Source organism: Pipistrellus hanaki (genome assembly GCF_964339955.1).
Source record: "Pipistrellus hanaki genome assembly, chromosome: 2".
NCBI classification, from domain to species: domain Eukaryota; kingdom Metazoa; phylum Chordata; class Mammalia; order Chiroptera; family Vespertilionidae; genus Pipistrellus; species Pipistrellus hanaki.
This window is the reverse complement of record NC_140504.1, coordinates 173,533,860-173,559,256: the sequence shown is the minus strand read 5'-3', so window position 1 is coordinate 173,559,256 and position 25,397 is coordinate 173,533,860. Positions and strand designations below refer to the sequence as shown.

General features: G+C 50.1%; 1 protein-coding gene across 10 annotated transcripts in view; it reads left to right on the top strand.

Annotated features, from left to right (window-relative positions):
* ERI3 (ERI1 exoribonuclease family member 3) overlaps positions 1–25,397 on the top strand; it is a 124,836-nt gene that overhangs the window by 82,262 nt on the left and 17,177 nt on the right. For all 10 annotated transcript variants that reach the window (XR_014794187.1, XM_084874684.1, XM_084874686.1 and 7 more), the window contains one exon: positions 18,416–18,515. Coding sequence is in view for 9 of the 10 variants with exons in the window: in XM_084874684.1 (XP_084730810.1) it covers positions 18,416–18,515 (100 nt within the window). In the remaining variant the exon portion in view is untranslated. The remainder of the gene's footprint in view (positions 1–18,415; positions 18,516–25,397) is intronic.

Here is a 25,397-nt window from a genome sequence, read left to right as displayed (position 1 = left end):
GGGGTCACTTTTTTATTGTTCACTGCTGCATCCTCACCACTTAGTCTATGGTTAGCACTCAGTAAATGTCAGTGGATGAATATATGCGTGCTTTCTAATTCTTTTTACTCCTCAGGAGGTAACAGCAAACTGTGGGGACCTATTTTAATCCCATAACTCAGTTTTCCCTGTATATAACTGCATACACATATCCACCACCCATCTGAAGTGTAAGTTCATTTGTCAGTATCCTCGACCATGCCCCTTTCATTCCACTGTTGACCTTTCTGGTGTAAGTCTTTGCCCAGCAATAGCTGATCTGAAAAATTTTTTCTGAGTTGCCCCCATGATCAGAGACAGCCTCTAACTTAGCACTGAGGCAGAAACCGATTCTACCTCCCTCTTTTCTTCCCTCTTTTGCTGAGGGGCCTGGATTGTTTTATACACAGAGGGCTGAGGCTGTTGGAGAACATGGAGGGAGTATTGGGCTCTCACAGGCTGGCTTTGTGACAGTTTCAAATGCCTGGGCATCTGGGGGAGGAGAAGATGCTACCCCTGCCACTCCAGTCAGTGGCCTATATGAGCTGTAGAAGTAGAGGAATTTCTAGAACCAATAGCTCTGAGAGGTTAGTAAGACTAATATTTCTCTTTTCTTTGTACTAACTCACCCTAATAGTTTGAGCCCATAATTAGAATTGGTCTTTATTAGACTAATTAGGAGGTAGGAATGATGGTAGGAGGACATGCGGAGATGCATCAGGGTGCTGGGCAGTAAATCTGGGGTTTTAATAGGTTTGTTCCATAATCAGGTGGTCTGGAAGGCTGGGCCCCTCCCCTCTCCCCTATTCCCATCACTCCTTGAAGTGGCCTTCACACTTTGCCGTCCTTGTCCTCGATGCTGGCAGCAGCTCTGGGATATGGGGGACTGGGGAGGGAGGGAGGGAGGAGACCCCACCCGGAGCTTCATTGCCTATGCACGCACCGTCCAGCCTGGCGGCATGATTACCTTGCTGAGAAATCCGTCCAGGCGCGGGGCTGCTGATAGCAATCATTGATTAAGAGGGTAATTGTCCTGAAAATTCAGATTGATCAGAAGGCAGAAATGATAACTTGTGTAACTGTGTTTAAAGCCACGTCCTGTCAATAGAAAAGACTGAGATGTATCGCACCAAGAGGGGGGCAGAACGGATGGGTGTGTGTGGGCGGGTGGGCGCTGCCATCCTTCTCTCAGGGCTGAGCAGGATGTTTCTTGTCAGTAACCTGGGCTATTGGAGATTCAATCACTTTTATCTCCCCCTCTCTCTCAATCCAAATGCCTTTTCATATTAGGAAATTAGAATCGGCCCTGCTCATGCAAGATTTATTAGCTCTGCTGAGCAGTTGCACCGAAGAGTAAATGATTTTGCTTTGGTGGAGCTTTTTACACATTAGGACCCAACTTCTTCCCTGTTCTGTGCCACTGGCTGCCTGGAGGAGTGGGCTCCAGAACCAGGTGCTCCGGGAGTGAGCTTTCAAAGTCTGACTAGGGGAAAGGCATCACTCAGGTCTTGATCTGTCAGAGAGCCTGTTGTGTCTGGCTGACTTCCTACTACCTGATCCCCAGACATCTCCCTTACTGGACTGTAGGTTGTCTTGCACAACTGAAGGGGCCAAACCCCTGAGAGAATGGGGTGATCCCGCAGAGTTGGGTGGCTGAGGGAGGCTCGCCTTGGGAGGAGGCACTGATAAGTGTATTAGATAAGGATTGGCCATAGAACAGCAAATACAGGAGCAGGGACATGACCTCTCCTCTCAGAGCCTGGATTGTTCTCCTGTAGAGGGCAGAGATACAGGGCTAGAGCATCTTCTGAGCCCCTGGGGAAGCTGGCCAGGAAGTTGCCGGAGTTTAGAGTGTGGAAGCTGTTAGACTAAGGTTAGGGGTGGCTGGGCCTGCTGGCTGCCTGTGTCTGGAGGGCTGCAGGATTGACTGGCTGAGGCTATCTGATCTGCCAGCAGTGCAGGCTCCTACGGAAGAAAGGGCTGAGATCCATGCTTTTGGAACTCTGCTATGGCCCTGGACTCAGAGGCAGCGTGGGCCTGTGTGGCCAGCGGGCCCTGCCTGCCTGAGGCCAGGGCACCAGTGGGCTAGGTTGGTTGTAGAGAAGATCTGTCTCCTTCACTGAGGCTGTGTCCTTATCTCTCCTTCTCGCCTTCCCTCTTCAGCCCTTGGCCTCCTTGGGCCATTGGACCCATGGTCAAGCATCAGTCACTTCTTTCTCCCACCCTCCTTATCTGCAGGTGTCCGATCCTGGAGACCTGGTGGAACAGGTGAAAGTGTGCAAAGTCCTTCCGAAATGGGACAGAGGGACTAATGGAATTTCTGAATCTTTTGTGAAAGGGATGTGATTCCAGGGACTACCTTCTGCCCACTGTGCTCTTTTGTTTGGCCCTGTGAGGCCTCCTTTTCTCTGAACTGTTGCATTGTTTCCCCAAGTAGAGGTGTAACTAGGCTAGCCTGAGAGTCAGGCTGGAAGTGATGGTATTCCCGGAGTGAATAGTGAGAGGAGGCAGCAGCCATTTTGATCCAAGAGGAGGACTGTGTTTCGTGGCAGGGGGTAAAGGAAGGCTTTTTAGAGGAAAGAATCTGGCAAGTGTCTGCAAGATATTCCCTAGGTGAGACCTGCCTCTAAACAGACCCCCAGGTCACCACCTTTCTGCTGAGGGTCTGCCTCAGGTCTTCTCTATCCATTACCAGACCCTGTCCTTGGAGAAGCCTTGACTTTCTCAGGAAGTTCCTCCTAAAAGGCAGGATTGGGCAAGATGGACCTTCCTTCTGCACATGTGCCATCACCCTTCCCCTCCGCTCCCCTCTGAGGGTGTGCTGGGGAATGGAGTAGTTGGTGGGAGCTTGGTGCAGCACCCATTCCCCCGCGCCCACTATGATGGATTGTGAAGGGAGTGGATGCACAGGGCCAACTCAGCTTCCCACTGTGGAGTGCTTCTGTCTCTGCCTCCGAGCTGGGTGCCAGCTGCGTAGGAATGCTTTGCAGTCCAGAGGGAGGATTGAGCCATGTTTGGCTTAGTCTTCTGCTAAGGATGGTTTGAGCAAAGTCAAGAAAGAATGGAAGTATCCTGGGCAGCTTGGCCTTAGGAATAGAGAACTCAGAAGATAGGCTTCTAGTGGAGTGAGCGAGACAGGTAGTCACTACAGGGTAATGTAAGAGTCGTTGCCTTCCAGAGCACAGGAGAGGGAGTACCTCAATTCTCCTGGAACAGCTGATGAGCATCCAGAGGGGGGCCCTGTGAATTGAGTCTGTGAGGAGAGTGGGCAGTGCGCTATGGAGACAAGTGTGGACCAGCATCTGGGCAGAGAAAACAAGAAATGTCACTGATCAGTTGTGTTAGCACTAAGGCTGAGGCCAGTGGGTTTTTCTCTGGCACACTTCTTCATCATTGTTTAGAGGTATGAGCCCTCTCTGTTTTAGCAAGCCTGAGGGGTACCTACTTTCACCATCTACCTGGGCTGCTGGGGACTACCGGCCTTAGATAGGACCAGCTGGAGCCTCAGGTTGGAAGATGTGGCCGGACAGAGCCTTAGGGAATGGACCCCAAGCCCTCCCTCAACCCTGCTCCTTCTCTCATTCTGCCTCAAGAGCAGGGAAGGGAGCAGAGGCTCAGGCTTAGGAAATGGCTCTGGTGAAGCGTTAGGCCAGCTTGCTCCGCCCGTGCTAAACCCATGCCCAGCCCTGCCTTGTGCCGAGACACAGCTCTGTTGCCAGGGCCTGGCAGGGAGGCGAGGAAGAGACCGGGAAGCCAGAAGACTCATTTTCACTGGAATTTGACCTAAAGCAGGATGGGAAGGGAAGAAAAGAATTTGAACAAAAGTGCAGGCAGGAAGGAGCTGTTAATGAGCCTTTCTTTCTCTTGGGGACAGAGCAGAGCGCATAGCGGGGGCGCAGCACCTGCTCTCCTCAGCGGCTCTCCGAGGGAGCTGTAGTCTCTGGCCGCTGCCTGCTCTCCCTCTCTCTCCTTTTTTCCCTCTTCTCTTTCTCGGCTCTCTATTATGGGGACTTGCTCCAGCTCTTTCTCTCTCTTCTGTCTCTCCTTTTGTTCTCTCTTTGTCTATTTATCACACTGTGAAGGTTGAAAGAGATGTTATTAATCTGGGAGAATGAAGGCAGGATTAGTGGTATGAATCGGATTTTGAGAGGTGTAATGATAGAAAGACTCGCTCGGCTGGCGGCCTGCGTGAGCTTGATAAATGGGGAGCACTCCAGACTGACTCGCGCCTTCCTCTGCGCTGTGTGCCCTGCCCGCTGGGGCGTGCCGCGCGCTCAGATCTGCCAGCCAGCCCACCCCGCTCCTACCTGAACCAGAGCAAAAAGCCAAGGGTAAAGCAGACACAAATATCTCCCATCGCACTTGGAGACATCATTGCTTTCAGCACCCTTTTCAAGTGGAGGCCTGTCGAGTTCTCAAAGGCGTGTGGGCAGAGGGGGCAGGGACCTAGACTGCTGCCTGCTTCTGGGGCTTGTGAGAGTAGAGCTTCCCTCTTACCCTGACATGGATGTCAGGGGTCAAGGAGTGATGAGGCAGTCCATAGACCAATCACGTAAGAGTACCAGACCATATGTTATGTGCAGGTAAGCCAAGGAGAACTGTGATATGAACTATGGAAGGAGTGGACATAGAAGCGGGAGGGAGAGAAATCAGGAAGGGCTTCCTGAAGGTGGTATCTTGGCAGACAGGTAGGATTCGGAGAGAGTAGAGGTAGGCTTCTGTTCTAGGTGGAGAAATAGCATCAGCAAAGGTGTGAGGACAGAAATAAGCCTGATTCTTGTGGGAAAAGGAAGAGCCTCAGATCTGGTGCATTTCAGATCAAGAAGGGACTTAAGAATTCAAGCTATTAAGTCCCCACTTTCCAATGGGGAAAAAGGCCTGGGAACTAGAGTTGCTATTTTCTATTCAACTCCTGTTGCTTATGCTAGAGGTGCCCCTTCCCTCATCCTGGGACGATACAGCGAGCCTTTCTCTCTTCTGTAGCTTTAATTGCAGCCTCATAACCTTCATCTTTGCAACCAGGAGATCCTGGCTTAGGTTCACTGCTTCTTAGTCGCCAGCCCTTTCCCAGCCTTGGTTCAGGGCTCTCCTCACCCCTGCCCCCAGCCCAATCTGCAGTCTGCAAGGAGAGTTCTGTCCCAGCCAGCTGAGAGCTGCTTGTGTGGAGAGGAGAGGAGTAGGAGGCAGCCCACCTCATTCTGGACTCCAGCTGCCTCTGAGCCTGAGCACTTTCCTCCTTTATATCCCTCTGAAGTTCTCTCTGATCACTGTCTATTGCAGTGACTGGCTACTTATTGGTGACCATGTCTGTTTCTCCTCAAAGGACAGTGGGTTCTTTGAGGACCGGATCTACATTTGAGTTGCCAGGATCTGGAAAGCCTTCAGTGAATGCGTGTAGCATGGCATATAACAGGTTCTCGGTAAATGTTTGCTGTGAACGAATCAGTGTGATTCCTAAGTCTATACTCTTCCATCATACCACACCTGAGTGGAGTGAAAGTAGAGTTGACAAAGGGTGGTACAGGGGCCAGGATGTTGGGCGTGCCTGGAGAGGAGGCTGTTGCCTCTCAGCCTTCCTTTTTTTTCTTTTAAACATCAGAGAAGAGAAGGGCCTTATCTGACTCTTAAGGCTTTTATTCTCTTTCTGGTGATCTTATCTATTCCCACAGTGTCATGCACCACCCATACACTTTCTTTCTTTTTTTAATATATTTTAAAATTTATTTCACAGAGGAAGGGAGAGGGAGAGAGAAACATCAATCAAGAGAGAGAATCATTGATTGACTGTCTCCTACATACCCCCCAGTGGAGATCGAGGCTGAAACCCGGGCATGTGCCCTGACCAGGAATTGAACTGTGACCTCCTGGTTGATAGGTCAATGCTCAACCACCGACCCACACCAGCCAGGCCACCAATGCACTTTCTTAGGACTGTTTTTGAACTGAGCTACTCCTAGTCTATATGTCCACCTTCTCTAGGCAGCCCACCTTGGATGTCCCACTGAAGGCCATCTTGGTCCTTCTCAATGACTTTCCTCCAAGCCTAGTTAGGGTTTCTGCTCTTTCAGGGCCTCAGTCCCTCACTTGTGGTGAGTTTACATGTCTCTCCTCCTAGCTTGGAAGCCCCTTGAAGACAGTGGCTTAGTTTACTTGATCTGTGTGTCTCTGGCACCTAGCACAGAGTTTGACACATGGTAGTTGCTCAATAAGTGTGTGTTATTTGAGCAAGCCAGTGAAGAGCGAGGGGGGTCTGGGATGGAGATTTTGGACACCCTTTTTATTTTTTCAGAGAGCAAGGAAGTGAAGGTACATGTGTTGTGCACAAGCATGCACATGCCTTCGTGTTTGAGGGGTAGTTGATGGTGGTGGTGTCACATGCTCAATAAAGGATTATATTTTAATTTGGAAAGCACTTTAGAAACTTAAAGTGCTTTGCCTAAGTGCTGACTGCTATTAGTGTCTCCTTTTTATTAGGAAAAAGGACATGCTTTTTCTCTTTTATCTTTAGGCTTGTCCAACTTCTGAGAGTCAAACTTAGCAAAATGCCTGCCCCTCACTGAGGACTAGTTACATGCCAAGTTCAAAGCTTTGGACTTGAAACACAGAATTTTGCTTTGCAGACTGGTTCTGACACCCCTCAGGGGATTAGCCCAACAGCTCAGTATCAGGAAGGGGGTGGGAGAGACAGGGTCATTTGACATAGTTCAAGCTGCAGTCCTGAGCCTGTCGCCTCTCCATATACGCCTAGGTGGGAGGATAGAAGAACCTGAACCATTTTGGAGAGTAGGAGAATGATCCCAATGGTTATCAAAACCCACTTGTCATGCAATACGAAGAACCAGACTTCAGAGAGAGAACTGGGGAGGAATGACCCAAGAAGAATTTGGTTTGTGTCGTTCATGGATGATAGGACCAAGAGACAGACATCACAGCTGCTGGACCTGGTGATGTTGAGAGCTGCCACACAAAGGGAAAGGTCAAAGGGAGGGAGTATGTGTAGCAGTAGCAGGAAGAATTCTTGTCCAGGAGGCCATGAGCTGGAACTTGCTTTGTGCCTTAGAAGGACCTTTGAGGGCTTTGCTGGTTTGAAGGAAAGGTAACGCCCCTCACAAGGAGAATACTTGGTGCTACAGTGGCATGAGGTCTGGAAGGCTCACTGAGTCTTGTTGTTGGGCCCTTCTGTATGGCTTTCTGTTGGGCCTTTCTCAGACTCTTTCCTTAGCAGCCACAAGACAGACCCTGGTCTTAGTTGTCTGCCAGCCCTGGATGCTGAAAGCTTTGCCCATGGTTGAGGCACTAAGAGGTGGGGGCTTTGGCCCATCTTGCTAGTGTCCCGAGTCCCCATCTCCTAACTGGGCCTAATCTTGGGGAGTTAGGGCAAGGGTGGTGTGGGGGAAGTACATTGAGCTCTCTGTCTTAACTGAATTTTCATACCTCCTGTTGTTAATTATAAAGATGTAATAATGCAATTAGTGCACGATTAAAAAAAATCCCTGATATGATTACCATGGATTTAATATCACATGATATATCATTATATCGTTATGCAGTGACAGATGTAATTGAAATACACTTATTGGAGCCAGGGGTGGTGTTTCATTCAATCCCCAGCACCCCAGGGAGGAAAGGGCTGGCTTAAAAGAAGCAATGGGAGAGGAAATTGTAATGAAAACAAAGAAAACTCACAATGTAACTCTCACCCTGGGTAGTTGGCTCCCACTGACCTACTGCCTTGGACTCTGGGGCAGTACATGGATCCCCAGACAGGCCAGCCTCTTCGGTAGGGCTGAGGCAGCATGGCTGAGGAGCTCCTTCTCTGGTTCTCATGCCAGAAACCTCAGTGTCCCCAGGTCCCCTCTGACTCGGTGATGACACTCTGGGAATACCTGAAAATAGAAATTGAGCTGGCCACTGTTCTCCAAATGTTGTGGACCAGCCCCTGCCTTTGCTATGCTGGTGGTCTCGTGCACTCAAGGCAGCTGTCCTATGGTAGGCAGTGAGCAGGAAGGCTCAGTACACAGAGATGATAATTACCCCCCCTCAGGTTCTGTTGATGGGCAGAAGCAGCAGCAGCTCGGGGGCCCCTGAATTATGATGGTAGTCAGGGAACACTGAGCTCACAGAACTACAAGCTGGGAGTAGAGAGAATGGGTTTGTATCACCTAATGCAAGTGTCCATCCTTTTACTGCGGTCACTGTGCTGGCCATGCCTTTGCTGGGACTGAGCAATGAGGCCTGCCCATAAGGCCAAAGAGTTCAGAAAAGGAAAAAGGTCAGGAGCAGTCTCCTTTGCTGACACAGGCAGCTGAGCCCCCAGTTCTAAGGCTGGCTATCAGGGAATTGCTGTTAGGCTGGGCAAGAACAGCAGTGGTTCCCCAAGGAGACTGGGTAGGATTAACAGCAGTAGCAACTCTGAAAACCAGCCTTCCTGCTTGACAAAATTATAACCAAAGAGATGTCTTTTTTCCCTTTCCTCAATGGAGACCATTCAGGGAGACAGCGGTTATCACCCTTACCCTAAGAATCTCCCAGCATCATGGGTAACATACTTATAAGCAAATCTAATGTTACAGGTACTGTTTAGAATATGGGTGGATTTAAAGAAGGGATGAGTCAGGCCCTGGCTGGATGGCTCAGTTTGTTGGAGCATCAACCCATGCACCAAAAAGTTGTGGATTTGATTCCAACCAGGGCACCAACCTAGGTTGTGAGTTCCATCCCCAGTTGGGGCACATATGAGAGGCAACCAGTCACTGTTTCTCTCTCACATTGATGTTTAGCGCGCGCATGCTCGCGCGCCCCCCCCCCCCCCCCCATCATCCCCCCTCTAAAAAAAAAATCAATAAAAATCAAATCCTCAGGTAAGGATAAAAAAGAAGGGCAAGGATAAAAAAGAAGGGCTGAGTTAGGAAAGACTTAGTAAAGGAAGGTACTTTTGAGTTGAATGTTGAAAGAGAAATATATGTTCATTAGGACAAAAAGTAGGAGATGTCAGAGAGCATTATTCTCAGTAGGCAGAAGGAATTTCTTTTTTCTTTTTCTTTTTTTAAAATATATTTTACTGAATTTTTTACAGAGAGGAAGGGAGAGGGATAATCAGAAACATCGATGAGAGAGAAACATCCATCAGCCGCCTCCTGCACACCCTGCACTGGGGATGTGCCTGCAACCAAGGTACATGCCCTGACTGGAATCGAACCTGGGACCCTTCAGTCCCCAGGCTCTATCCATTGAGCCAACCAGTCAGGGCTGAAAGAATTTCTTCGGTCATGTCTTAGAGGCATGAACAGCAGTCCCAGGATGTAGTGGATGATAAGGAAGAAGAAGGAAGCAAGATTGACCCCCTTCCCCCCACTTTTCTGGTAGACCAAGCTTTCACTGGGATTTGGAAACCCAGGAGAAGGGGCTATTTGGAGGGGAGATGGTTGAAATTGATTTTTAAACATATTGAGAATGAAGTGTCTGAGTAAAATCCAAGTGGAAATACCAGATAGGCAACAGAATGTATATGTTTGACACTCAAGTAGAGGCAAGAAATATTGATTTAGAAATTGGAGAGGTTGAAGATGAGGAAGTTGAAGAAATCACCAAGAAAAGTGGTAAAGATAAAAACAAGAAGAGAGAGCAGATGAGTGTACACATTGGATGACCAGATGCAGAAGAGACTATATAGGAGATTGGCAGGAAAAAATAAGAAAACTCAAAGAATAGGATATTGAAAAAAACCAAAGGAGAAGGGTTTTTTTGCCCATGTTGGCATGGCTCAGTGGTTGAGTGTCGACCTATGAATCAAGAGGTTATGATTTGATTGCTAGTCAAAGTACATGTCCAAGTTGCGGGCTTGATCCCCAATGTGAGATGTTCAGGAGGTAGCCAATTGATGATTATTTCTCGTCATTGATGTTTCTCTCTCTCCTCACCCTTCCTCTCTCTGAAATCAATAATAAAAAAAAAATGTTTTGTTTTGTTTTGTTTTAAAAAAAAAAAAAAATGAAATAGGCTGCTGAGTGGTGAAAGCAGCAAGAACCAGAAATTGCCTAATAGATGTGGGCAGTATGGTGAAGACTTGACCTTAACAGGAGCTAAGTGGTATAATAAGGCTAGAAATTAGTCTGCAGGAGTTAAGGAGTGATGAGGGAGGTAAATGGGGTGAGCGGAAAAAATCTTGAGAAGTTTTATTATTAATAGAACAGGCAACAGCTCTGGATGGGGATAGGGAGGACTTTAAAAATTATAATCTAGCCCTAGCCAGTTTGGCTCTGTGGATAGAGGGTTGGCCCACAGACTGAAGGGTCCTGGGTTTGATACTGGTCAAGGGCATGTGCCTTGATTGCAAGTTCCCTTGGTCAGGTTGTATGCAGGAGGCAACCAATCAATGTGTCTCTCTCACATCGATGTTTCTCTCTGTCTCTTCCTCTTCCTTTCACTCTCTCTAAAAAATCAATGGAAAAATAACCTCAAGGTTGTCCTTCCAGACAAAGCCACGGTGGGGGTGAAGGGGGGACAGGGACTGAAGCAGAGGCTATTAGGGGAGATCAGGTAGGCAGGCAGAGTGGTTAGGAGTGATCAGGCAGGCAGACATGTGAACAGTTAGGAGCCAGTGGTCCCAGATTGTGAGAGGGATGTCAGACTGCCGGTTTAGGCCCAACCAGCAGTCTGACATTCTCCAAGGGGTCCCAGATTAGAGAGGTTACAGGCCAGATTGAGGGACACCCCTCCATACCCCATGCACAAATTTTGTGCACTGGGCCTCTAGTAAATAAATAGAAATAAATAAATAAATATTCTAATCTAATATGTAACTTTCAAAGAACATTGTTTTAAGTACTTTACATGCAATAGTTCATGTAGTAATCCTCACATCAACTCCATGGGGTTTATATTGGTTTTCCAGTTAGTATTGCTGCATAACTAATCACCCCAAAACTTAGTGATTTAAAACAATTAACTATTTTATTAGCTGGTAGTTTCTATAAGTCAGAAATTGGGCTCAGTAAGGTAGTCTAGCTCAGGTTCTCTCACACACTTTAGTCAGTTACTTGATCTGGCATAGTGTGTGGTAGGAGCAGCTGGGGGCAGGCTGGGCATCTCTCTTTGTCTAGTCTCGTGGCTTCTCTCTATGGTCTCGGCATGAGCTTGTTTGGCTGCCTCAGAGCACTCTGACTACTTCAGCTGAGGGCTCCATGGCAAGTGTTCCAGCCAATGAGTAAACAGCCTTAGCATTTCTTTCCTTTTTTTTTTTTTTTTTCCTTTAGCATTTGGGGTCTTTATTTTTTTAAATATATTTTATTGATTTTTTTTTTTTTTTTTTTAACAGTGGGTAAGGGAGAGGAATAGAGAGTTAGAAATGTAGATGAGAAAGAAACATCAATCAGCTGGCTACGTACATGCCCTTGACCAGAATCGAACCTGGGACCCTTCAGTCTGCAGGCCAATGCTCTATCCACTGAGCCAAACCGGTTACAGTTTGGGGTCTTTTTTTTTTTCCCATATGAATTTTTTGAAAAGTTTGTTCTAGGTCTGTGAAATATTTCGTTGGTATCTTAATAGGGATTGCACTGAATCTATAAATTGCTTTGGATAGTATGGGCATTTCAATCCATGAACATGGTATATTCTTCCATTTGTTTATATCTTCTTCTATCTCTCTCTTTTTTTTTTTTTTTTTTTTTTACTTTTAAAAAATATTTTGATTGATTTCAGAAAGGAATGGAGAGGGAGATAGAAACATCAATGATGAGAGAGAATAATTGATTGTTCTTGAGCCCACAACCCAGGCATGTGCCCTTGATAGGAATCAAATCTGGGACCCTTCAGTCCACAGGTCAATGCTTTATCCACTGAGCCAAATCAGCTAAGGCCTCTATCTCTTTTTTCAACATCCTATAGTTTTCCGAGTATAGGTCTTTTATCTCCTTAGTTAAGTTTATTCCTAGGTATCTTAATTTTTTTTTTGATAAATGGGATTTTTTTTTTTTTTTTTTTTTTTTTTTTTTTTTTTGGTTTCTCTTTCTGTGAGTCCATTATTGATGTATAATGATGGCATTGGTAAATGGGATTTTTTTATTTTATTTTATTTTTTTAGTTTCTCTTTCTGTGAGTCCATTATTGATATATAAACAAGCCATAGATTTCTGGGTGTTAATTTTGTATCCTGCTGCATTGCCGAATTCATTTATTAAGTCTAGTAGTTTTTTTATGGAGTTTTGGGGGTTTTCTATGTACAATATCATGTCATCTGCGAATGACAGTTTACTTCTTCTTTTCTAATCTGGATGCCTTTTATTTCTTCTTCTTATCTAATAGCTATGGCTAGCACTTCCAGTACTATGTAGAACAGGAGTGCTAAAAGTGGTCATCCCTGTCTTGTTCCTATTCTTAAGGGAAATGGTTTTAGGTTTTGCTCATTGAGTGTGATATTGGCTGTAGGTTTGTCATATATTGCCTTTATCATGTTGAGATATGCTCCCTCTATTCCCACTTTGCTGAGAGTTTTTATCAAAAATGGGTGTTGGATTTTTGTCAAATGCTTTTTCTGCATTTATTGATATGTTCATGTGATTTTTGTCTTTCAATTTGTTTATGTGATGTATCACGTTTATTGATTTGCGAATATTGTACCAGCCTTGCATTCCTGGAATAAATCCCACTTGATCATGGTGTATGATCTTTTTAATATATTACTGGATGCGATTTTCTAATATTTTGTTGAGGATCTTAGCATCTGTGTTCATCAGGGATATTGGCCTACAATTCTCTTTCTTTGTAGTGTCTTTATCTGGTTAGCATTTCTGATATTATATAGCATTTCTTGAGGTTACATAGTATTTCTTCTGCATTACTATGTTGGTTGAAATAGTTAAGTTAAAAAAAAAATCCTCTTGGGTCACATTGTAAGAAGAACATGGGAGATGGGAGATACTGGAAAATACAATCTGCCACAATTGGTGTGTTAGACTGAACCCAGAAAAGGGAGAGGGAACAGCATTCTCAAAGGCAATGTGCATTTTGGGTGATGGCATCACGGGTATTTGGAGGTGGCAGTGGGACAGGCATTCCTGAGTGACCTTAGGTATACCTGGAAGAAAGAACTACCATTCCATTTTGTAATACTGAGGCTCAGAGAGGTTTAATAACTCATCCAAAATTACAGTGCCAATAACTGGAGAACTGGGAACCAAATGCTGGTTTGTCTGACTGTTGAGCCCAGACATTGCCCTTAAGACTGGGCTCCTGAGCACACCATCCTCATGTTTACCTGTGACCTTGGTACTTGGTCCACCAACTACAGAACTGTTGGCCAGTTAGATAAAAAGGTTAGGTAGTAATTACATCTATCATACTTTATCTCCCTATCCTCCAGAGTATCCTGTTTACAGCTTTGTCTGTTGAGTGTTCATGGAAATGGCATTTGGCTTGATTTGGTTCCTCAGCTTGGCAAATGGCCTATCAGCCTTAGGCCCAGGGGTGACAGTCACCCAGAGATCTGCTTAGAGGCCTGCTCCTCCCCATCTTGTGGAGAGGTTGGGTATGTCGGTGTGCTGGTGTTGGCTTGGGAGTTCTGGGTTTTCTGGAGTTGCAGGGTAGTCTGCGCTTCTGTCTGCAGCTTGAGCTGGGTTCTTGCTCCCTCTGTGTCCACCCTACTCTCAGGGCCCTGGTAGGTGGTGAGTGGGTGGGCAAAGACACCCCAGCAGCTGTCGATGCCTCTTCTTTCCTCTTTGAAGGATCTGATGCTGCTGCCGATGAGGGCTACTTCATCTATTAAACCCAATACACTTGTCGCAGCTGCTAAGCCCCCATAAGCCGCCGGGCGCCGTGTTTGTGATGGGACTGACAGTGCATGGAGGAGGCTGATTATACACGATTCCATTTCGCGGGCCCAGCAATGTAATTTCACAGGGCGATCAGCGTTTGCATGTAATAGCAGGCTGTGCTGAGGTGTCAGAATATTAAAGGCGCTAATGGCAAAGCTCCCTGTTACACAGGGGGCCACCCGCCGCGCCTACAGCAGGGCTGCGTGGCAGGCCCGTCGCAGATGGCTGGCCACTAAGCTAATGGGGCAGCAGCCAAGGCGGGCAGAGCACGAGAGGGGAGAGCCAGCCGGGAGCAGCTCGGCACCTGCTTCCCTGTGCATGGAAATTACAGCAGCCCAGGGGAAGGGAAGTGTGCACGCCTGCCTGGCACGGGGCTGGGAGGGCGCAGTTTGGTGGACCAGCGTCTCTCACCGCAACTCCACCTGCCCTGGACAGGACTTAGGCTCCTCAGACATCTTTCCACCGGTCCCACCCTCTGGCCAGGAACCCCTCAAGTGGGCCTGACAGCTGGCAGAAGTGCAGCTGGAAAAGTGGCACCCAGAGAATCTGGAACCTGCATGGAAAGGGGGCTCAGGCACAGATCTTGGCAAGAGCTCTTAAAACAGATTCCTGCCCCACACTGATCAAGGTCAGAAAGCTCCTGGGTCCCTTACCCCCACACCACACAGGCTGGCGCAAGAGAAAGAGCAGGAACAGGAAACAGTGGGGGAAAGGTGGTAGACTATAACCGGGGCCCCTCGGCTGATGCCAGTTTGCACAGAGCTGGGAGGCAGCATCTGAAGTTATGACTCCTTCTGTCGGTGTTAGCTGCCCAGCAACACCCAAGCCTTTTCCTATGCACTCCACAAGCTTGCTCCTGCCATTCTTCTTTGCCCTTGCTATGTCTTCTACCTGGTGCCCTCCAGTACCCCTCCCTCCAGGAAGCTTTCCTGGCCACCTCCCATCCCACCTCAGCCTTTTTGTCTCCATTGTTCCTGTGGACAGCCTCCTGAATCGTCCGGCTCTGATGGTTCTTGGGTCCCAGACTTGACTTCCCAGCCAGAATCTGAGACAGAGCCCACACCACCCTGTTCTAAGCTGGACCCCAGGAAGTCTCTGTTAAGAATTCTGGGTGGGCCGAAACCGGTTTGGCTCAGCGGTAGAGCGTCGGTCTGCGGACTGAAAGGTCCCGGGTTCGATTCCGGTCAAGGGCATGTACCTTGGTTGCGGGCACATCCCCAGTAGGGGGTGTGCAAGAAGCAGCTGGTCGATGTTTCTCTCTCATCGACGTTTCTAGCTCTCTATCTCTCTCCCTTCCTCTCTGTAAAAAATCAATAAAAATATATTAAAAAAAAAAAAAAAAAGAATTCTGGGTGGGTGTAATCTCTTTGGGAGGATGTCAGGAGGGGGTGGGGAATGGAAGGAGGGCACACTTGTGTGGGTATGCACGCTCCAGTATGTATATCTGGGAGGAGGGCAGGGGCTTTAGAAATGTGTGCTGAGGGTAGCAGGCATGTGGGTACAAGTGCCTAGGGCAGCAGGTGTAAGTGTTCAGACCTCATATTGGTGGGAACACAGGTTGCTATAGGTCCTGTATTCTCTGCGTGGCTCTCTGTGTCCGTCCACTGGCTGTGCCTGAAAGGTACCTGAGGTGGCAGGGGCAGCTTGGGTACTGGTCCATCTTACTGTGCCTGGAGGGTTCCATGAGGCCGTGGTCACACGTGAAGTTTCAGCTCTGCAGGGCTATGTGGCAGTACCTGGAGGAGACATGCCAGGATTCTCAGCAGGGCAGCAGAGGGAGAGCCCAGGCTGAAGAAGAGCAGTTTTAATTAACCATTTTTAATATCATTTTGGACTTTGGCTGGTATGTGAAGGCCCCGCTGGAAGCAGCATTTGTAAAAATTAAATCCCTCTTATTAGGAGCTTGCCAGACCCATGTGCACGCACTGCCCCTCCCCCGCCCGGCCCCCCTGAGGAAGTGCTGGATGAGGCCGTGTCACAGCAGCAATTGGTTATCGCACCTTATCTGGGAATATGAAACTGTGCGGCATGACACCCGCGGCCACGGCGGAGACGCCAATTCATCTCGCCCCGGCTCTGACAAGCTAGACTGCCCTTCCTGAAAGACATCCGTCAGGCCGGACGGCGCTGCCACCTTGCTCGGAGCCCCTGCTTCCTGCCTTGGGCGCCGGCTCGCCCGGGCCAGCCTGGTCCTCCCGGGCCCACTGCCCTCCACCCTCCTTCCACATGTCCGAGTCGGGGGAAGTTCTTGGGGAGTCATTATTATAATAATAATCTAATCATACCGACACGCGTTGGGGCAAGCGTCTAATGTTATCTGAAGTGGTCTTCTCGCTTAGCCGCGATAAGACTCAGGATGACGTGCAGATAACGTTGAGCTGCCCTGTCCCTGAGCCGAGAGCAGAGCAGAGGGGCCTCAGCAGCCCCGCCGCCCGCCCGCCGCTTTAAGCCGGGAAGCGGCAGCACCTGCTAATGCAAGTGTTTAATATTTGATGGGCTGGGATAAAGCAGGATCACCTTCGAATTGAATTGAGTGTCAGCCGAGAATCTATTACTGAAATTCGGGTGTGATTTGACAGCAAAGTAGACGATGTTATTCTTCACTAGTTACTGCAATCTTCTCCCCGACATCACTTAAATATTTTTTTCTTTGCTTGAGTAAACACACATTATCCTTCTTTTTTCCCCTTCCTTCCCTTTTTCCTTTTTAGAAGGAGAGAAAAAAACCATCCAGCTTGCCTTCTCCAGGCTGATAGAGTAGATTGTTATTTCTTTATTTGTCCTATTAAATGGAATTTCTGATCGTTTAATCCGGCCTTTGTAAGTGATTTTAAAGTACTTGAAAGCCGGCCCGCCACTGCTCTCTGGCCCACTGCACTCCGGTCCTGGCCCTGACCATGCATAGCAGCTTCTTCAGCTCCGCACCACCCACTGGCTGCTTTTCCTCCCCGCCTGCATTCCGGCTCCACCCTGGCTCAAAGCCAGCGACCTCTCCCCTGTCCTTGAGCCTCACACTCAGCCCCCAATTTGTGGTTGCAGCTGTGACTTGGGGAAGGGTGGGAGGGTTGGCTGGGAAGTTGGGCTGTGGCTAGTACCTTCATGGTCAAGGATAATGGCTTTGGAGGGTGCTAAGGGTGGAGTACACTGGCTCCTGGCCTTTCATTGCCCGTGGGCCCACGGCTTGGTTCCTGCAGCTGGGAACGAAGGACACTAGCCCTCTGCCCAGCTCCTCAGCCCTGGCACAGACTCTGTGTCCAGCTTCCTGCCTTTGTTTCTGAACCTGTGCTGGTGCTCTCCCTGTGAAGGAGTCTGTGGTGGGCTGGGAGCCTCTTGGGCATAGAGATGGGCAGGGGCACTTCAGTGCCTGTCTGACCATGGCTGCAGTCACTTTAGTATCATCAGCGGACTCACCATCTAACTTCTGGGGACTCACCCAAGCTTCATTCCCATTGACCACTGTCCCACATGCTTCCTGCCACTGGAGAAGGGCAGCCTGATGTTTGGGGACTTCCAAAGTGAGTGGAAGGATAATGTTTGAAGTGTCGGCTAGCTATGCAATCTTACTGGTAAGAGCCCAGGACTTTGCCAGCAGGTTGAGCAGGAGTTAAATTCCCAATGGGCCACTTAATGATGTTCTAACCCTTGTATGTCTCTTCTTTCTGGGTCTCAGTTTCCTCACCTGTGACATCAGGTCGTCATGCCTTGTAAGGAATGTAAGAGCAGGAGCCATCCCTGTCCTGCCATGTACCTTGGAGTTTGTACCCCTCCCTCCCCGTGGAGTTTGGCTGCTGTCAGGTGACAGGAGTAGGGGAGCAATGAAGTGCTGGGGGTCTGAGCAGATCGATGCCCCCAGCACTTCCTTCCCCAACCCCAGGAAAACAATTAAGTACAGATCGATGGGTGGCCGCTTTGAATATGCATAAGTGAGCACTTGACCTTCAGCAGAGATCTGCTTCCCCTAACACACACACACACACACACACACACACACACACACCCTTCATGTGTCCCCTCACTGCTGCTTGAATCTCACCAGGTGACTTTACCCCTCCCAGTTGAACACTCGCCTGGCACTCAGCCTTCTACGGCCTCGGCTGTCTCTGGGTCAGAAGCACCCGGACCAGGCAGGTGGCTGGCCCCCTCTCACTGTGATTTTCCTGTCTGTGAGGTGTGAATATGTTAGTCTCCAAGTCTTCCGGACCCCAGTCTCTGTGGCCAGTAATGCTATGGGAGGGGGCCAGCAGAGTGCTGAGGACTTTGGAGAGGAGGGACATTAAGGTGAAGGAGGTCCCCTGATGAGAGGCAGAGTCCTAACAAGGAGGGTCTTAGTAAACGGGAGCTCTCTCCGGGAGTTGGTGAGGGGGCACCCAGTGAGGTCAAAGGGCCTCCGAAGGGGAGATGCCCAGGAGAAAGGGAGCCCTAGAGGAGGAAGGGGTTTTCTGGTGGCAAGGGGACCCTGTGAGGGGGCTCTCCTAAAGTGGTACGATGAGAATAAGTCCTTGGGGAAAGGTTTGATGGGGGGGGGTGATGGGTTGGTTCAGGATCAGGGCCTCTGTTAACCATTCTTGCCTCCTGTCTTCCAGGCTTACAGCTTCGCCATGGGCTGCTGGCCCAAGAACGGACTTCTAGACATGAACAAGGGCCTCAGCCTGCAGCACATAGGCCGGCCCCACAGCGGCATCGGTCAGTCCTCCCACATATCCCCCTGGCAGCCCGGTCAGTCTCCTGTCCACATGCCCCAGACCCCTGGCACACAGAGGGGTTCTGTGGCTTTTTTGAGCTCTAACAAGGTGCTCTCTGTAGCTGGAGAGAGCGAGGAAAGGGGGTAAGAAGGGAGAATGAAACCAGCCCATGGGAAAGGGTCTCTCAAAACAATATTTAGGAGGAGACTGGGGTCTGGGCTTTGGGTGGGTCACAGGTGGCCTTGGATTCAAATCAAGCCACCCTGCCTCTGGCTGAGTCTCTGGTGGGAGATGTCCTCAGAGGGGTGGGCACATGTCAGCTCACCCACCCCCGTGGAGCTGGAGGAGGCTGTTTAATATTGTTTCAAGTCTGTGGCCACTAAACTGGGCGATCAATGGGAGTTAAGGAGATGAATTATTTAAACCTCACCAGCTTTTAATTAGTCGGGGTCCTTCTGACCGATGGCTCCGTCCACAGGGTATTGACTCCCCCGCAGGAGCAGCAGCCTCCATTGAGCGGTGACTGGGTTGGGAGGGGCCACTTGGGGTACCAGGTGGGGGTGCACCCTCAGGGGGATTACTGCTTGGAAGGCAGCTGAAATGGCCGTGGTTCTGGGCATTGGAGGCTTTGCTAGCCTCTGATCTCTAAGTATGGATACGTATCTGTCCGTGAGTCACTGTGTGTGTGTGTGTGTGTGTGTGTGTGTGTGTGTAACGCGCGCGCGTGCATTTGGCAACTTCAGCTGCATGTCTCCATGTGTCTAAGAGTATATGTGTGTCCATGTATATCTATATTTGAGGGATGCATGTGTAACAATATATCTCTATATTTTTCTGAGAACGTGTGTCTGTATGGGAGCAATTGTCAGCTTGTCAGGAAATATGTCTGTTCATTTCTATGTGAATTATGTTGTGTGCATGTGCATACATGTGCATGCAAAATGGTTTTTAGCAGACAAGGCTTTGTTCCAAGTGGGAGGAGCAGAGGTATTCTTGGGTGGCACTATGACATTTTCATAACCTATGTACCTTTGGGGAGGTATCAGGGGCTGAAGGAGGGATTGGCAAGATACACCAAAGGACCCAGTCACTTCCTACACACAAGCCCCTCATCCTTTCCACAGACATCATTGGTGCCTGGTGGGAGCTGGGCATTCTGAGTAGAAGTTCCTGTCCTCAGGGAGCTCACATCCTGGAGGAGACAGAGACTGAACTGGGCATTTGCCACCAGACCACTGAGGGCTGTGTTAGAAACACCTGGGCTGCCCCAAACAAGGTTTTCTCAGTTGCCAAATGGCTTCTACTCCTTCATTTACATCTCACTGACTTCTGGGATGCCGTGTATCATACTTGTTGGGGGGTGAGGGGGAGTGGTCCATGGGTCTAAGGATTTGGGGGGGTACCCCAAGCAATTGCTATTCCCTCCCAACTGCTGTTCTATGCAATCTAGTGGAGACCCCAAACTTAGCAAGGTGGTATGCCTGGGAGGTGAGCAGAAAGCTTCCTAGAGAAGAGGACACTTAAGTCAGCAGGTCCTGGGAGGATGAATAGGAGTTTGCTGGGCAGAAAAATGGGGAAGGATGTTCTTCTCAGGAGGAGGCATGTGTACAAAGCCTGAGGGCACGCGGAAGCCTGGCATACTGCGATGGCACGTCCAGACATCTACAGATAGTTTCCAGTACTGCAGTGGGACCTTTGGGTTAGGGAATAGCTAGAAAATCAGTGGGGACGTAAGTGGGCCTGAGATGACAGGTTAAAGGGAGTGGGTTTCTTGTGAGGTTTTGATGAGACAGGAGGTTTGTGAGAAAACAGCGTGATCAGAGCTCTGATTCAGACTCACTGAGGCACTCTGTGCTGCACAAAATAGTCCTTAATAGGTGCTCAGTAAATCCAATCAGGTGGGGAATGAACAAGTGAGTAGGTGAGTCAATGAAAGAGTGATAGGAAAGATAGAGACCAGAGAATGAGGACCAGTGAGAGGACTTGCATTGGCCCAGGGGAAGGGGAACTGCCTGTAATTGAGTCTGGCCAGTGGGAGGGACCAGTGGGACTGGGTTAGCTCACCCTGCACAGGGAGCTGGGTGCCCTCCTATGTATCTATCCAGGGTGTGTTTCTGAGAGAAAGGGCTTCCTTGTTTCCACTGTTTGCTGCCTCATGGGACTCAGTGGTTCCCTTCTTTTCTCTTCACTCGTGTCCATTCTGGGTTAGGACCCCTGAGGTGTTCCTTCTTTATGGAGAAGGTTTTCCACCTGGGTGGGCCCCAGGGGACAGCCCGAAGCTGTGAGTGACTACAGAGTAGAGCTTTGGAGCCAGTTGTTCTAGTTCCACCGTCCAGAGCCCTGTGGCCTTAGACAGGAAGAGAGCTACTGCCTCTCCTGGCTGCTGGGAGGGTTCAGTGAAGTCAGCTGTGTGAGGGGCTTGTGCAGTGCCTGGCACACAGTGGGTACTCAAGGACACTGGGGATTCCTGGCATTTGGTGTTTGTATTTTTGAATGAAGGGGGCTGCCCTGCCAGCTCCTGACTGGCTCTGAGGTGTGGGTAAGGGTCCTTGGAAGGGAGGGAAGATGCGGGGCATTAATTGGGCTGGGAGAGGCGGGGAGGGGAGGCATGGGTTTTGAGCAGTGAGGTTAATGGCCCTCGCACCAAAGAGACAGCTTTAATGAGCTTCAGCTGGCGGTGCCCCGAGTTACTGTGCGTGCTAAAAGGGTCGTGCTGTAAGAGTTTGATGTGGACTATTTCCCAGCCCTGGGGTCAGGGGTGAGCTCCTGTCACTGGCCACTCAGGCTGGTCCTCGGTGACATGGTGCTAATTAACTCTGTGAGGAGCTGCCAGCCTGGAGTGGGGAGTGGTATGTATATTGGGGGTGGGGATGAGGCAGCATTGGTTATGCTGGGCAAGGGTTCTGCAGATCCCACAGCTTAGCCATGTCCAGGATCTGCTTGGTTCTCCCAAATTACCAATGACCCTAAGCCCACCGATGATCCTGAGCCTCTTTCTAAGGTACGTGTGGCAGGAGCAGCCTGTGGGGCCTACATTGTGGGGGACTCCTGCCAAGCATTGGGTGGTGGAGGTGCTGAGAGAGCAAGGGAGCCGGCATACGGGAGGGGTGGGCTGATGGGAGAGGCAGGGAGACCAAGCTACAGCGGGGGAGATGGCTGGTAGGATGGCTATGGGTGGCTGAGTTGTTTGAGAGGGAGTGTGGGAATGTCCAGGCAGAGGAGTGACCAGGCCAGAGCAGCCTGAGAGTATGAGCAGGGAGGACTAGTGAGGAGAAACTGCAGAAGGGGAGGTGCAGTAAGGTACATGGAGGTGAAGATTAATTCAGAGCCCGCAGTGGCTGTGGGAACGGAGTCAGGACCAGTCAGTGAACATTTACTTTGCTCCTACTAGGTGATCAGTGCTAGAGATGTATTAGTAAAGATGGCAGACACAGTGCCCAGCCCCACAGGCACAGTCCAGGAGCGGGTATCGGCGCGGCCCTGGGGACTGAGGGAGAGGGGACCAGCGGTGGAGGCATTGAAGCCCTGGGAGGACGGGCATGGGCTGTCAGCATGGCCTGGCAGCCAGGAGGACGCCCTCTGGGGGAGGGGTTGGCCTGGTGAGCCTGGTGAGCAGGGGGCTGCTGGAGCGGCTTGTGGATGAGGAGGAACTACATGTGTGTAGACCTGGCTGTTCAGCGTCCTTGGCTAGGACCAAAGATCCTCGGCAGGCAGCCTCCACCAGGGACTGTGCTTCTTTCCTTTCGGCCCAGGGTCAGCAAGACGCGCGCGTTATTTATGTTAACGAATTTAATTTTCACACCAGTATTATGAAGGCAGACATCATCATTCTCACTGAATAAGGTAGGATACTGAGGTTTACCTACTTAAGTTACTTGTCTGAGGTCACTCAGCCAGATGACTTGAGGAGCCAGGATTCAAACCCAGGACTGTATAAATGTAAAGCCTGTGTTCTTACCACTGTGCTGACCTGGGAGTACCTTTTGGTGTCAGGCTTTGTGCTCCCAACAGAGACAATGAGGAAGAAAATAAGCTCACTTCCCTCACTTCCCTCAGTATCAGCGACACTTACAGGCCTTGACAAAGCTTCAATAGCAACAACCGAGGAAGAAAGGAAGGAAGCATTGCCACCCTTCACTTCCGCTGTAGTCATGCCCAGAGCCAACGCCCCGCAACCTCTTCTCACCTCTTTCTGACCCGACAGTGCTTACTCTTGTGCCCTCTGTTTGCTGTCTACCTCTGGGCTCAGGAAAACCTGTCCATCTTCCAGAGGCCACCTCCCCTGGGAATCCTGCCTGGCCCTCCCAGGGTGGGTGTACGGAATACACCTTTAGTCCCTGATTATAATTTGTTTGCTAATGATCAGCCCTCACATACTTGACCTCTCGAAGGGCAAGACCCGGGCCTCCTTTGCTTCTTTCTTTTTGGAAGTCTGCAAAGGAAGGCTTAGTAAAATCTCAGCGGTTGTTGGGACGAGGAGGCCCCGTACACTGCTGGTTTCAGCCGTCTGAGAGGATAACTGGAACCTTCCCTGATGTCCAGCTGGGTGGCCCTGCCCTGGTTGCTTAACCCCTCTGCTCAGGGGCTGAGGAGGGCCCCTCTGAGGCTCCTATCAGGCAGGATGGCCAGACAACAAGTGGATCCTCTCAGGAGTTTGTTGACCAGCACAGTTTGGCAAGAGAGCTGGCCTGGCAAGTGGCAGGATGGGGGCCTGGCCCCAGGAGGGCAGTACTGGCCTGTGGTCTCCCCTGAAGGAGTGGGGTGTCTATCAAGAGCCTAGTCAGAGCGCATTAGCTCTGTGACACGGATCTCATTAGCGCCCGTGAGAGGTGTCACTACAGGAGAACCGGCTCAGGGAGACTCTTGTACCAAAAGGAAGAAAGGACAGTGACAGCCTTTTCTCTGCTGCTTCTGCCACCAGCTCCCCGGCCGCCCGCCCTCCTCCTAGTGGAGGTGTGGGGGTGCTGGCTAATGAGCTCGGCTACCGTACAGCTTTGCCTTCCCCTCCTTGAAGTTCTCCGGGCCCCTCTGAAGACCTCAGGCCTAGGATTAGCACACAGCAAACACCAGCCCCCCTCTTGCCCAGCAGGGAGTTCCTTCTGATCACCCTGCTCTGCTAGCAGAGGCAAGGGAAAGGAGGTGGGGCCCAGGCAGCCTCTGTGGCCCGCGGGAGGCGGCTTTCCCTTCTGGATGGCTCAAGCCCTCTGCCTCCCTTGACCATGCCCTCTTCTCTGCAGCGGGCTCTTTCTTCCCAGTTTTGTGATCTCTGTCCCTCCCCTCTCCCCGTGACATCTCCCATCCTGGCAGGGTCTCCATCCCTATGATGAACCTTCCTCCCAACGCAAGGAAGAATTTGGGGAGTCTGGCCCAGGGTTCAGCAGAATGTGGCATTTAAATATGATCTAATATAGGACTTTCTGGCTCAAGTAAGACCTCAGAATTAGCAAGAGCCGAGTGTCTGGTTTTCAGATGATCTGATGATGGTGAAGTATTGATGTGAGGCCCCAGCAGACCTGATAGCCCTCTCCCTGGCTGTCCTAGAGGGGACCTCCCCCTGCTGCAGACAGCTGCCTCATGGGGAGGGCCCAGAGACACTGGAGTGCATGCCTCCCCAGCACTGCCCCCACTCCTGTCTGCTTTGTGGTGTCTCCCAAAGAAAGTGAGGGTGATGGACAGCATGAGGAGAGAGGACTCTCCGGGCACAGAGGCTCCCCTGGCCTGCTTGGACAGTGCTCAGAAAGAGGGGTGTGCACCTTCCTCCCCAAGCTGGCACCCTTGGAGCCCCAGGGGCATCTGAAGACTTGGTCCTTGCCAGACACCATACTCTGGTCTTCAGTAGCAACCGCAGATGGAAAATGAATAGACGTATGGATGAGTGGACTGACGGATGGATGGAGGAAAGTTCTGGTATATGTACGTATGTGTTCTGTGTGTGTGCTGCACTGGGAAGTGCAATCTTTGTTTTCCTGCCTTCCTAGCCCCGGGCCCCAGCCAGGCCTCCCCTTGTCTCTCTCTGTATCTCCTGTCAAACCATCGCAGACGTAAATGACAAAGAAATCAGAAAGACAGATCAATGCCGGCCAAATTAGCACTTGCAGATAGACTGTGCGGGGATGTCAGCGCCCTGACCCCTGGTGATCTTGCTGCCTCCGCTGCTGATATTATGCAAATTGCATCCATCTGGCAGGACCCGCGTGCTTGCTGCTCCTACTCAGAGGAGTAATGGGCTGGGGGTGGGCGGGAGTATTGGAGCAAGAGTCAGTGGAGTGAGTGTGTACGTGTGTGTGCATGTGTGAGCATGTGCTTGAGTGTTTGTGAGGGCGTGCGGTGCCCACCAAGCACTGGGTGGTGATGGAGTGATTGACAGGGCAGATAAGGGGCTGCATTGGATTCCTTTGGGCTGGGGGATTAGGAGCAGCCACAGATGGGAGATAACCGGACTTCATTTCAGTTTATTTTCCTCCTTATCCCCTCTCCCCACCTTCACTTCCCGAAAAACACAATCTCTCTAGTTTGCGTTTTCATCAATAATTGCAAGTCATTACCACTGGTTTAAGGTGAGAGACAATGTCAGGGCCCCTCCCCCAATCTTGTAAAGGCCTGGTACCCTGTGAATGGATTCCTAGAGCAGCCCAGACAGTGGTGTTCATAGCAGCCCTCCTTCCTTGCCCACCGTATGCCTGGGACAATCCATACCTCCTGGACCAGTCCTGCTGACCTACCTCATCCAACCCAATGCCCCCGGACAGTCCTTAAGCTGGGCACTGCCCCACCTACCTGTTGCTGCCGTGTGGCATCCTTGCCTCTGAGTTTAGGCTCCAGTTTAGGTTCTTCTGCCCTGGTATGAGCTGTGCCCCTGGGAGCTGTTCTTCATCTTTTAGGG